The sequence below is a fragment of the Actinia tenebrosa genome, unplaced genomic scaffold, assembly GCF_029948245.1.
Source record: "Actinia tenebrosa isolate PJP-AT-01 unplaced genomic scaffold, QUT_ActTen_1.0 PGA_scaffold14__42_contigs__length_11649687, whole genome shotgun sequence".
NCBI lineage: Eukaryota > Metazoa > Cnidaria > Anthozoa > Actiniaria > Actiniidae > Actinia > Actinia tenebrosa.
This window is the reverse complement of record NW_028292574.1, coordinates 4736917-4749188: the sequence shown is the minus strand read 5'-3', so window position 1 is coordinate 4749188 and position 12272 is coordinate 4736917. Positions and strand designations below refer to the sequence as shown.

The 12272-nt window shown below is 41.7% G+C and overlaps 2 protein-coding genes across 2 annotated transcripts; both read left to right on the top strand.

The window, feature by feature from the left end:
* The first annotated feature begins 5421 nt into the window (after positions 1-5421).
* Positions 5422-9085, top strand: LOC116307750 (potassium voltage-gated channel subfamily A member 10). The gene is made up of 2 exons (XM_031718051.2): positions 5422-7049; positions 7709-9085. The coding sequence occupies exons 1-2, from the start codon at positions 5855-5857 to the stop codon at positions 7924-7926; spliced, it is 1413 nt and encodes a 470-aa protein (XP_031573911.2). The 5' UTR covers positions 5422-5854; the 3' UTR covers positions 7927-9085.
* Positions 9086-10879: 1794 nt separating this feature from the next.
* Positions 10880-12250, top strand: LOC116307741 (histamine H2 receptor-like; the record flags this gene model as incomplete). The annotated part of the gene is made up of 1 exon (XM_031718042.2): positions 10880-12250. A coding segment is annotated over one exon (1329 nt), but the record flags the coding sequence as incomplete, so codon positions are not given.
* Between the last annotated feature and the right edge of the window lie 22 nt (positions 12251-12272).

Genomic DNA, 12272 nt, shown 5'->3' with positions numbered 1-12272 from the left:
CCGACTTTGATCCCACCACTGAGGAAGGTCAGGCTGACATTAACGACGGTGATGAAGAACCGCTGCTTCCCACCCAACAAGTCGACGATTCCCTAAGGGATAGGATTGCAAAGGCCCTAAGACATCCCAAAGCACGCAAGTACACGTTTCCGCGTGAGCACATAGAGCTTCAAAACATAGGCGAGCCGGAAGCAGCCGCGCGGGAAACCGTAGAGTGGGCAGCGCGGGAGCTAGAGCTGCGCTACGACAACTTTGATGCTGACGACGTAAAGCTCACGGAAAAGGGAAACAAAGTCCTCATAAGCGTCTAAGACCTGAGATTTCCCGACAAAGACCGCTGGACAAAACCGCAAAACCTCTTTGATGAGGAGGGCAACGTTAGGGGTGACGTCTTGAGATTAAGAGGCTTTCAGCGTGCTACTAGAAGCCTGTTAGAAAGGCTGCACAACTTAACCGAAAGGACCAACGCGGAAAAACGTGCCGCGGATCTGCAAAGGGAGTTAAGAGAAAAAGATGTAGAATATGCAAAGCAAGGTCAGCTACTTGCCGATGCTGAAAAGAAGTCCGCCCATCAAGATGAAAAAATAAAAGAAATAGGAAATCAGGTGGATCAGGCCCTGCGCGAAAGAGATAAAGCACAAAGGGACTTAGAAGAAGCTCAAAGCTCTGGCACCTCAACGGAAGCGCTGCGGGAAACGCTGGAAGAAAGGGAGGAAGAATACATGAAGCAAAACCAGCGGCTCGCCGACGCGCATAGGAGGGAGGTCGAATTTAAAAATCAAGAAATAAGTGAGCTGGTAGACCAAAGAACCCGAATTCGGCGTGAAAGGAATCAAGCACAAAGGGCTCTTAACCTCGCCCTGCAAGAGTTGGATCTAATTAAAGACGATACCGATAACCTACAAACCACCATAGCCGGCTCTTTAGTGGAACGGCGACGGTTAATGGCTGAAATCAATACTAAGGAGGAGCAAATCCGGCAAAGAGATCAGGCTATCGAAGACCTGGAGGGGCAAATAGAGCGGCAGCAGGAAATAATCAATGACCAAACTCGTCCCGAAGAGGAAAGGGAGGCAGCACAAAGGGAATTAGAAGCCCTTCAGGAAAGAGTCGCGGAATTACAAGCGCAAAAGGACAACCTGGAAAGAGAATTGGGACTTACCACCAAGGAAAAAGTAAAAAGAGCCCTTTTGAAGTATGGTCTTCCGCTGGCATTTGCGGTCGCTATTAGCACCGTAGTAGGCGTGATCTTGTCCGCGCTTAAGGCTACAGGCGCGGGCGTAAAGAAATTAGGCAATGGGCTGACGGACTTGGGAAAAAAGATGGCAGCCGGTCTTCCTGGGCTGCTGGGTTCGGTTGTTTCCTTGGCACTTAGGGCCGGCGGAGAACTGCTAAAGTTTGTGGGCAACAACATTTGGATCTTGGTCGTCGCTATTGGGGTGGTACTCCTGAAGAAGATTCAGGGTTAATCTTATCTGGGTACGTTACTGGGGGCTTATCGTCGTCGGGCGCCCGAGGCGTCCTCGACTGGGGATAAGTAAAGATAGTATTCGCACCGCCCTGATAATTTGGTAGTAGGGGTATGGCAGTCATGGTGCTAATGGTCTTATGATTCCAAACAGCATCCGGCAAGCCACGATTTTGCGTTATGGCATTAAATACGACAAAGCCTTTACTATTGGGATTACCTGGGAAGTTATCGCTGGGGCGAACTTGAAGCTTTGCATATTGACAATTAACTACCATGTGAAAAGTTACCGGCTGTTGGTTTTCCCTGGTAGCAAGCTCACCTTCAAACGTAAAGTGTGATGGGTGCCTCTTATTTATCTTTTTCCTATATGGTAATAATGTGGTGTTGGCCTCATCTACGATTCTAAGTCCAAGATTACAGCTATTCCATAGGTTAACGTTAATGGTGCACATAACTAATCCCAAGCCCCCAACCTTTACCCACACCCCGGTATCGTACCACTCATCCCCCTGGTAGTACTCCTCCCCAAAGTAATAAGAAAACCAATCTTCCTTCGCGTGTGGGTTCATATATTTAAAGACTAAGCACCGTTAAAGTGCTAATGGTTGCGTGATTATAAACCGTATCTCTCTGATTTTCTATACTATTTATGCAAACGCCCCCGGTGTCATCTACTCTTATCTGCAGCTTTACCTTCCCATGGCAATCGGCGACCATGTGGAAAGTCCAAACCGATAGATTTTCGGCGCTGCCGGGGTTGGGCTCTACGGAGAAATGCGCAGGCTCCCTGTTGTTTGTCTTATTTCTCATAGGCTGCAGTACGCCATTCTCATCCAGGAACCTAAAGCCGACGTTGGCATGGCTGCTCGTGCCAATGCAAATACTACAAAGGATTAACTTCTTTCCTGAGTAGTTCAAATTCACGGACATGCCCGTGACATCAACCCAAGATGCCTGGGTGTATTTTTTCTCGCCTGTGTAAGTCGTATAAACACAATCTACTCCAGCTACGTAGGGGTTGTTCATCGCCATATATAATAGCTCAGACCAATGCTCGCAGCTGCTAAGCCGGCCTTTAGTAAGTTATGGTCATATTTCTCAGGTATCGCAGGCATAACCTTCTTTGATGGTTTCTTAACTACGGGTAGCTTCGTTTCGTGTGACTTTTTTGGCTTCTCTACGAAGTGAGGAATGTTCCTAAGAGCGTCAGAGTTCACGTCGTTCACCCCAAACTTCATATCCTTAGTAGCTCGTTGAAGTTTGTTGTTGTATCCTACTACAGAGCCAGTATTTATAGATAAATTACTAGGCATTAACCAACAACCCGGGGCTACTGCATAGTCCAACCTCGCCTTAGAATTTTGTATAGCTAGTTGGTAACGCTGTACGCCCTTGCTAATGTCGCCCTCCAAGATCGAACTTTCGAATAAGATCAAGGCTTCGGCTCGCGTCTCTTCTGCGGCGCCCGTATTTCCGATTATGCTGGATCGGGTATTTACCTGAGCTCCAAGGATAGAATACACGTAAGCTTCTATGCTGCGGTTCAAACGGGCAAGGCCGGCTTTGGTTAGTCCTTTACCTTCTGGGGGTATGAAATTAAAATATTGCTTCGTTTGCTCGTCGTTGGTCATCTTAATAATTAGTGGATTAGCCCCCGCATACTTACTACCCTCGTCTTTGAACAGAGGTCCGTCTCTGACTTCCTTAGTGGTTTTGGCATTTGGCTCGAAGAAGGTGCTACTGTCGTGAGTTTCTTTGTGATACCCAGTATTCCATCGCAACTGCAGCGCATGAACTTCCTTATCACTTAGCTCGTGTCCACCAATCCCCCAATAAGCCCAAATATGCCCCAAGCCATTGTTAGCGCCGGCAGTGCATCGGAAATCCTTCCCTACAACGCCAAACTCCTTACAGAGTCTGTCATAAGCCGGCACGCTGTATTTATTATCTCTTGGATAAAACGTGGCATCTCCCGGCAGCGCAATAACGCCCATCTCATGCAGTATTCTTCTGACCGTAAAGTGAAAATGAAACATAAATATCGAATTTTTCATCAAGTTCGCGCTCACACCGCAGCCGCCAGTGGCGCACCAAACCGCAAAGTTCAACTGCTGCGGCCAATAACGCATGTTAGGACCACTTAACCATTCGTGGGCTTCTTTCGCCGTGGTATGATTAATGGGTACGTCTTTGAAGATATCTCGCACCTTTAACGGAAAGGAATGATTGTTAGAGACCCGCATGTTCAACGTTAAGTCCAGGCTTGGGTGTTTATCGAATGACACCGCGGGTATCGGATAAGTACCGGTACCCAGCAATAATTCCTTTGACCAACCTTGCACGGGTTCAACATGCGTTGGCGCTGGCGTTGGCTTATGCATTGGCGAATGCTTCAGTTGATCGTCTATTTGATTAACCAGCGTAGGCTTCAAATCCTCGTTGCTGTACATCCTGGAGCCGTTGAAGTAAATCCCATCGGGTCTCCTTTTGAACTTACTAGGGTCTGCATGCGGAAACATCTTCCTAAAGGCCCTCCAGTTCCAGTAATCCCGGTTGTTGTGATGTGGCTGCTCCTCAATATCATTCCCAAAAGCGTCGTACATTAGTATATATAATGGATGTTATACCATCAGCACCTCAGTTGTACCCAGATGTTCCCTATACTACACCTAACGAACTAAACGCCGAAAACTTTAGGCTCAACAAAGCAAACTTAATCCTGGCTTACTTGGAAGGACAAGCAAAACACTACGAAAAAGTTAGGAAGAAATACGTCAGAGCCCGGAGTACGCTACATAAGATTGCGATAACTTCAGGATCCATTTCTGTTGTGTTAACGGGCTCCGGCGTTGCTACTTCGCTTACTGGGCCGGGAATAATCGTTGGAGTTCCTTTGGCCGGCGTTGGGGCAGCTTGTGGTATCATTTCGGCTGTTGCTACGGGTATTATGAAAAAGCTATCCACGAAAATATCCAAGCATGACACGACAATAGCTCTATCTAGGGCTAAAGTAAATACTATTACCGATCTTGTCTCAAAGGCTTTGCGTGACAGAAAGATAGACGACGTAGAATTCTCGCTTATTCTGGCCGAAGAAGACAAATACGAGAAACTAAAGACGGACATAAGGAATAAAAAAACAGTCGTAAAAGATCTTTCCGAGGAATCTCGCAAAAAGATCTACCAAGAAGCGAAAGAAGAGCTTCAAAGAAAGCTTGCTCAGTAAATATCGTGACAGGATTCTATTTACATATCGAACGTCAGTCTGGAAATTACGCGTAATCTTATGCCATAAGATTTATGCTAATTACTCATCTTATGGCATAAGATTTATGCTATTCGCTCATCTTATGGCATAAGATTTATGCTATTCGCTCATCTTATGCCATAAGATTCACTATCTTCTCGGAATCCATCCTAACAGGGGGTGGTTGGGGTCAATTTCGTAAAATATTTCGTAGATTACGTCAGGGTAATAAGGAATATCCTTATCCAGCCGACAAAACATCCACTCGGCTTTTGTCATATCAGAAACCTCGGGAATAGACTTACCGGTAATTTCAGACAAAAGATAGGGAATAGCTTTGTAATATTTCCCTAGTTTTAATTTTTTCAGCGTTTTCCGTAGACTTTGCGGGGTTGGCTCTTCTAAATGGTCTATGATTTTCTTCTTTACTTCGTCGCTTAAATATATCGGATGTAAACCTTGGATATGACTCATCCAGTCCCTGAAGTATTTTAATCTCTTATATGGCGTTTTCTTACGACCTCCATTGGCGTAATATTGCTCTTTGGTAGCATTTGGTACGGCATTACGAATATTCTTACCACACTCGTAACACTGTGCTGACGTGTCATCTTCTATTTGCATTTTTTTACCACAACACCAAAAGGGTTCTGGCTTAGGTACGATAACTTTAAGTCTTAGACAAATTATGCAAAAGTCGTTAACGAACTTCTTACATTCGTGCATCGTATATTTATAAGATATTTTAACCTCCGTTTGCGATAAATCTGCTGTACCCGTCTTCGTAAATCCGCGAGTTAAACCCGTATATCTTTGGCATCGATCGCGAGTCCCCCTACCTGCTGCTGCAAGGACATTGAGTAGAGTCAAAATCCTTGATCAGTAGATAGTCCTTAATGTCAGAGTTGCAAAAAAAATCGATCCGTATTTGGCCGTTCCGAGGTTGAGGAAAATACTGCTGACCAAGAGGAACGTGGGCTCCGGTACAAGTTGGGAAGAAATCCACCCGAAAAAATAATTTTGGGGTCCCTGTGGTTATTTTTATGATGCAAATATGTTTAGGTCACTGAAGTGTGACTTCCAACTTTAACAAACTTTATAGTCTTTATACAAGCAAGAGAGTCGTATCGAGAAAGATGAATTCTTATTTAGGCAGCTTAGAGGCTCTAAATGACCCTCGAAATGCTGTTCTCAAGCAAGAAAGGTGTGCCGCGGCACATTCGCCAAAACAACAGTTAAGGTTAATGAAGAAAAGACACTTGGAAAAATCACAGAGTGAAAAAAATGAGCCAAGACAAAAGATTGAAGGTATTAATGTAAATGTGAGTGGAAAATACTATATCATTCCGTATGAGAAGCTACTAAAGTATCCTAAGAGTTTGCTGGCCGATCCTAAACAGAGGAAAAAATTCTACGACTTTAAGAAAAACGAATACTTTTTTGATCATAATCGAATTGTAGCTGAATCAATCTACAACTTTTATCAACATGGCGAGTTAATCAAACCTCCAAACATTCCTGAACAGCTATTTGCAGATGAATTGACCTTCTTTGGGGTTTATGAATACCTTAATGAAGGAGAAAAGGATAGATTATTTGACATAACCACTGCTTCAGACCAGCTTCAACAGGAACAAGGCTACGATATAAGAAGAATTATATGGCTGTTGTTAGAAAAACCAGAAGCGAACATGGCAAGTCGAGCGTACAATTTGTTTTCACTAGTAGTTATTGTATTTTCTGTGCTTCTTCTATGTATTGATTCTTTTGAACAAGATTTAACTGCTGTTGAGAGCCCCTCTAACTCCTCTACAGCGAGAGAAAAACTGTACAGAACAAACCAGAATACAAACTATTGGATCTTTGTCTCTGAAGCGACATGTATTGCATTTTTCACACTTGAGCTAATAGCACGGTTCATAGTCAGCTGGAATAAACGTAAATTCCTTAAAAATATTCTTAACATTATTGATCTTGTAGCAATTATTCCGTTCCACATCAGTCTTTTACTTGACATGAGTGTAATTGGGGCGTCGCTATCCGTCTTGAGAGTTTTACGTCTAGGAAAAATATTTCGTGTCCTCAAGATTTCACGTTACACAGCAAGTCTAAAAATCATTATCCAGACTCTTTCGTCGGGACACAGAGATCTGTGGATGCTGCTTTTTCTGATGTTTGTCCAGTCGTTGTTTTTTGCGAGTGTGACGTATTACTTCGAACATATATGGGCAGCATCAGATACGAACTTCACGAGTATTCCTTCTGCCTTGTGGTGGGCGTTTATTTCCAGTATGACGATTGGTTATGGGGACATGGTTCCTGTTAGTAATGGTGAGTAGCTTTAGGTTGAGGGTTAATGGAAGTATTAAAACATCGTCAAAAAGGCGCGATTACACGGAGCATATTTCTGTGTTGCAACTTGTCTCGCAAAAGGGTTGCGACACAAGTTACATGGAGCATTGCAGCGCGTAACCTACAGCGCAATTTGAAAAGAAATAAAATTGAAAAAGTACTAGAATTCGTCTCTTGCAGCTTGTATCGCCACGCTGTCGCGAGGCAAGTTGCAGAGAAAAGGTTTTCCGTGTAATCGCGTCTTTAGGCTGGTTGTTGTTGGAATCGGAGTCCAAAGCAGTTATTTGTGAAACTGCAGATGACTGCTTGTCATAAATGTAAGCACCAGGAAAGAAAAAGGTAAACTTTCTAGATCAGTCCGATTTCGGCGCGTTTCTGACTCCGATTACAACTCAGCCGTCGCAAGTGAAAACCCGGCTTAAAAATGAGCAAAATCCAGTCACAACGATCGATGCAACTCTTAATTGAGGGTACTGAATGGGGGAGGGGGGGGGGGGGGGGGGTCCTAATCCCATTTTCCCGCCCAAAAAGCGAATCCCAGCTCCCATTTTAATCATTCAGGACCCTATTAGTAAAAATTCTCAGTTGAAATTCATTTAGAAAAAACTAATTTAATTTGGCATTTCTTTTCGTTTCAGTTGGTAAACTTTCTGGTGCTGTTTGTGCAATATCTGGTGTAATTGTCATGGCTCCCATCTTACCGATAATCTTTGATCGTTGGACAAGATACAACCGCTTAGTCCGTGAGGCAAGACAGCGGCAAAAATTCCAACGCAAATACGGCCAGGAAGACCTTGATCATCTTAGTGTTATCCGTGTGCAATCTGGGGAAAAAAAGAAAGGATTTATATTGTAGAGTCCGTGTTAGATTACAGAGACCTTGGGTAAATGACCATGCATTAATATTTTATCTTTATATATAATAGTTTTTCAATATTTTCGCGGTACTGTTAAGTGTCACGTTAAATGAATTCTTCATTTTCATATGTAAACCGGGTCTTCATCACTTAGAATTAAATATTAACATTCACAATCTTCATCAATAGAGCATAATGCATTGTGGTCTAGATTGGGTAGAAGTGTCCTTTACCCAAAATAGACCAGGGGTGCTTTTAAAATCACTATTCGAAAAATAAAATGGTATATGTCATTCTAATCGGAAAGTTGCAGAAAACTCGGTCTTCCGATTAAGGTAATCCACTTTTCCCGCTCTTTTCGTAGACGCGTGTACCATTTGTAAAAAGTCAAAGTTTCCCGCTCTTTTCTTGCCATTAGCGAATGAATTTCCAACGAGATTCATTGACTTAAATGGTATAAGCGCTTCAGATTCCAACATCATTTTTTCCCCTTTTTGCGGGGCACCAGCCATGACTGGTAATTTCTGGTTTGGCTTGCACATGCTCACTGATTACTTTTGAGCACGCATGCGCATACTCCGCTTTATGAATGAAACTTGCACCATCAATATATTGAATTTTTTCTCTAATTATTTTTTAACTTGATTAAACATGGACCATACCTCCAGGCCCTGTGCTGAAGCGCAGTATGGCAGCGCGAAGCATTTACGGCTATGCCGGAGATTTCGACCCCGACACCGCTATCCAGTGACTGATCAGGAAGCTCGGACGAAGCCTAAGGGAGAGGTTAGTCGGCCCCTAGACCGTAAATGATTAACCCCTTGCTATGAACAGCGATTAAGTGAATGATTCTTTGGTCAGTTATAGCTCGTATCGTAACGTTGGTCCATGTGGGAGCTGAAACGCTGTGAGATTCACCAGAAAAAGAACTGAGGAATACATGCGCAAACCCGTATAATGTGCCGAATGTTCGAATAATTTGGTGAGAAAAAACCGTATGAACAAGTAAAAGCTATACTCAGGAAAGGCTTGTATAGAAAAAAGAAAGAAAATGGTATTACGATTTGTGCTTCATTGCTATTCCAAGAAATGTGGTTTTTTTAAATCTAAATGTTTTCTTTTTCTTAAAAAGAAACTAATGATGAAAGATTTAAATAAATAGAGCCAACCACAAATCATTTTTTATAATGACAACTTTTTGGAAAATTCATTAAGTTTGTATTCCGTGGACTGACGCCGGTAGAAGAATAAAATATGCTTCATTATTCGACCTTTTTCATGTTGGAAAGTAAATAAAATACTCCTTACTGGAAGCAAAACCACAAAACTCGGGAAGTTAATTGTCATAGTACGCTTTTCATTGGTTTAATCAGTAGTTGTTGTCGACAATTCCTTTTTTCTAACTGATTTCTCATTTAGAAAGTTCTAATGCTGCTTAAGCAGACGTGTTTGAGGACGTACTCCGACAATACTTATACTATTTGAATGTGAATGTCACGCGAAAAGAAGCAGAACACACGTTTCTAAGCTAACCTTTGGGTGTCTGCGGGAAGCACCAGCTTTATGATCTTCAGGCTTTGACTATTTTCACATGAAGGTCTCCATTAGCAACAAGGTCAATATTGTACTCGAGCGGTATATTTTTGTTTCAAATTCCTACGTTAAATATTATTATTAATCTGATCTAATCTGATCTGATAAGCCTTGTTAGAAGCCGTAAGTACTCTAAGTAAGAAAAAAAATACAGATTGATCATGTTAATTTTATTTTTCATATTTATATTTAGTGTTATTCTATGTTGTTTTTCGCGTAGATAGGATTTAACCCGAACTGTTTCGAGGAGTGGTGTGGCCATCGGGAAACTCTCCCTGGTTGTTTCTCCAACTCAATTGCCATCTCTTGTAGCCCTGAAGTTCTCATCGCAAATAGCCTTTATTTGGCTAATGGAAAAAAACACAGGGTCGAAAAGATAGGTAATGATTTTTTCGTCACAAACTGGGTGCTTTTCTCTGACTGTGCAGGTGAGATGTTTTCAATGACCGAATTCGAAGTGCGCGCGTTTTGACTTATTCGAGCTCATCGTTCTTACTTAGTATAATATTTCAAAACATAATGTTCAGGAAACGAGCTGTAATGTAAAATCCATTAGAACTTCAAGCCATGTTTATACAGCTTTAAAAAGCTCTAAAAAGCCTACTAAAGTGAAAATTTTCCGTTGTAATCTATTGGTTTTAATGAATCAAATGCGAGCCATATCAGTTAGTATGTAGGGCCAATTTATCTGTAACAACGGGTTGGCGGGTTGCAAAATGAAAACTGACCAAGGCAGTCTACAAGCTAATGTACCACGTAGACAAGGTTTGGTTTCATCTGAAATGAAATCCATTAACAATGCTGTCCTTAGAATAAGCTAGAGGTAAATATGAAACTGGACGACATGGATTGCTCATCCATCCATCCATCCATCCATCCATCCATCCATCCATCCATCCATCCATCCATCCATCCATCCATCCATCCATCCATCCATCCATCCATCCATCCATCCATCCATCCATCCATCCATCCATCCATCCATCCATCCATCCATCTCTTTCTTTGTTTCAAGTTTATTTTTAGGCACTCAGCTAAGTCTGAAGATTCTGACGTACGCGCCGAACGTATTTACCTTCAAATGATTTCTTTGCTCGTTATCCATTGTCGGAAGCATTAATTATTCGTTTTGACATCTTATTTTCACAACCACCGCCTATTCATTGGCTGCTATTCTTCTATTTTGTTTTAATTTTATCACTTTAAGAATCTTAATTCATCTTATTCAACAAACGATATATAATCTCAAAGGATCAATCATAGGGATGTTTTCCGATGTTTTGGCTCACATTAGCTGGTTCAAGTGTAGTCAAAATCAGGATAAAAAGCTTTCCCACTATGCCTAAAGATGAGTCATGAAATTGCCTAAAATGTTTTTCCTTTACTTACAGACCGGAGTCAATATTGAAAACTTCACTCAAAAAAAAGTGGGCGCTAGAATTTCACCCAAAAAAAGTACTATTAGGAAAAGATGAATTCCACGAACTTATCCGGACAGCTTTGTCACGCACAAGGGCTCAAGTCGTGCTAGAGTTTTTGGTCTTTTTCATCATCAATGTCGTCGCTCTTCTTGATAATCTCTTAGTATGTTGGGTTTTCTTCAGGACCCATCGACTGCGAACAGTAACTAATATCTATATTATCGCACTTGCTTTATCAGACATCATCTTTACAACTTTATGCCTACCGATTCTTGAAGGAGTATTGTTGTCTGGTAGGTGGTTGTATCCAGCATGGATTTGTAAGATTCATGGCTTTCTTGTTCTACTACTCTGTTTTGTTTCACTTCATACAATCGCCTTGACAGCCCTGAATCGTTATTTCAGGGTTGTAAGACCGAACATCTTCAAAAAGATCTTCACCAAAAAGTTTACAATCATTTCAGTTTTTGTCGTTGTTCTTGTTGCCGGGCTTCTTCTTGCTTTTCCCCTTTTTAATGGTTGGGCAAATCTTTTATTTCACCCCGGAAAAATGGCATGTTCGATGCAGTTTGACGACAAATACATCGACGTTACATATTCTGGGTTTCTTTCTGTAGTGATGGTGTTGGGACCATTTGTGACCATCATCGTTAGCTACCAAAGAGTCTTCAAAACTGTTCAAACTCACAAACGAACGCTTTCTCTATCAGCAGTAACAGAGGACCACACGGCTGAAAAACTGAGCGCTGAAGAAATCAATATAACGAAAACTTTGTTTGGTATTGTTCTTGGTTTTACCATTTGCTGGGCTCCGGTTTTTGTCATCGAGTTCGTAGACTCGTTTATGGGATCAGACAACGGGCTTCCTCGACCGGTTTACCTTGTTTATACGTTTCTTGTGTCTGTTTCGGCTGCAGTCAATCCTGTTTTATATGGAGTGTTAAATAAAACCTTCAGGATTGAGTATATGAGGATTCTACACTATTGCAGAAAGGGCAACGCAATAAATGATGCTCCTGAAAGATCCGTAAGACTGAATGCTATATTCTCTCCAAGAGCTTGCTCCAAAAATCAGATTGTGAATAGAATATCAGATGAACAGTTTAATCTTGCAAAGGTTGAACGAATAAATAGTTTATCACCAAGCATCAGAAATATATCGAAACGAAATGAAGGTGAAATCATGGTTATACCAGGAAGGATTATAGAAACAATAGAGATTCGTGAACTCAACAATTTGTATGAACATGAGAAATCTCCCAATTGATACTACTCTAAATGCTAAACACTGGCCTTTTTTTTTTTTTTTTTTTTTTTTTGCTTTTAATTTT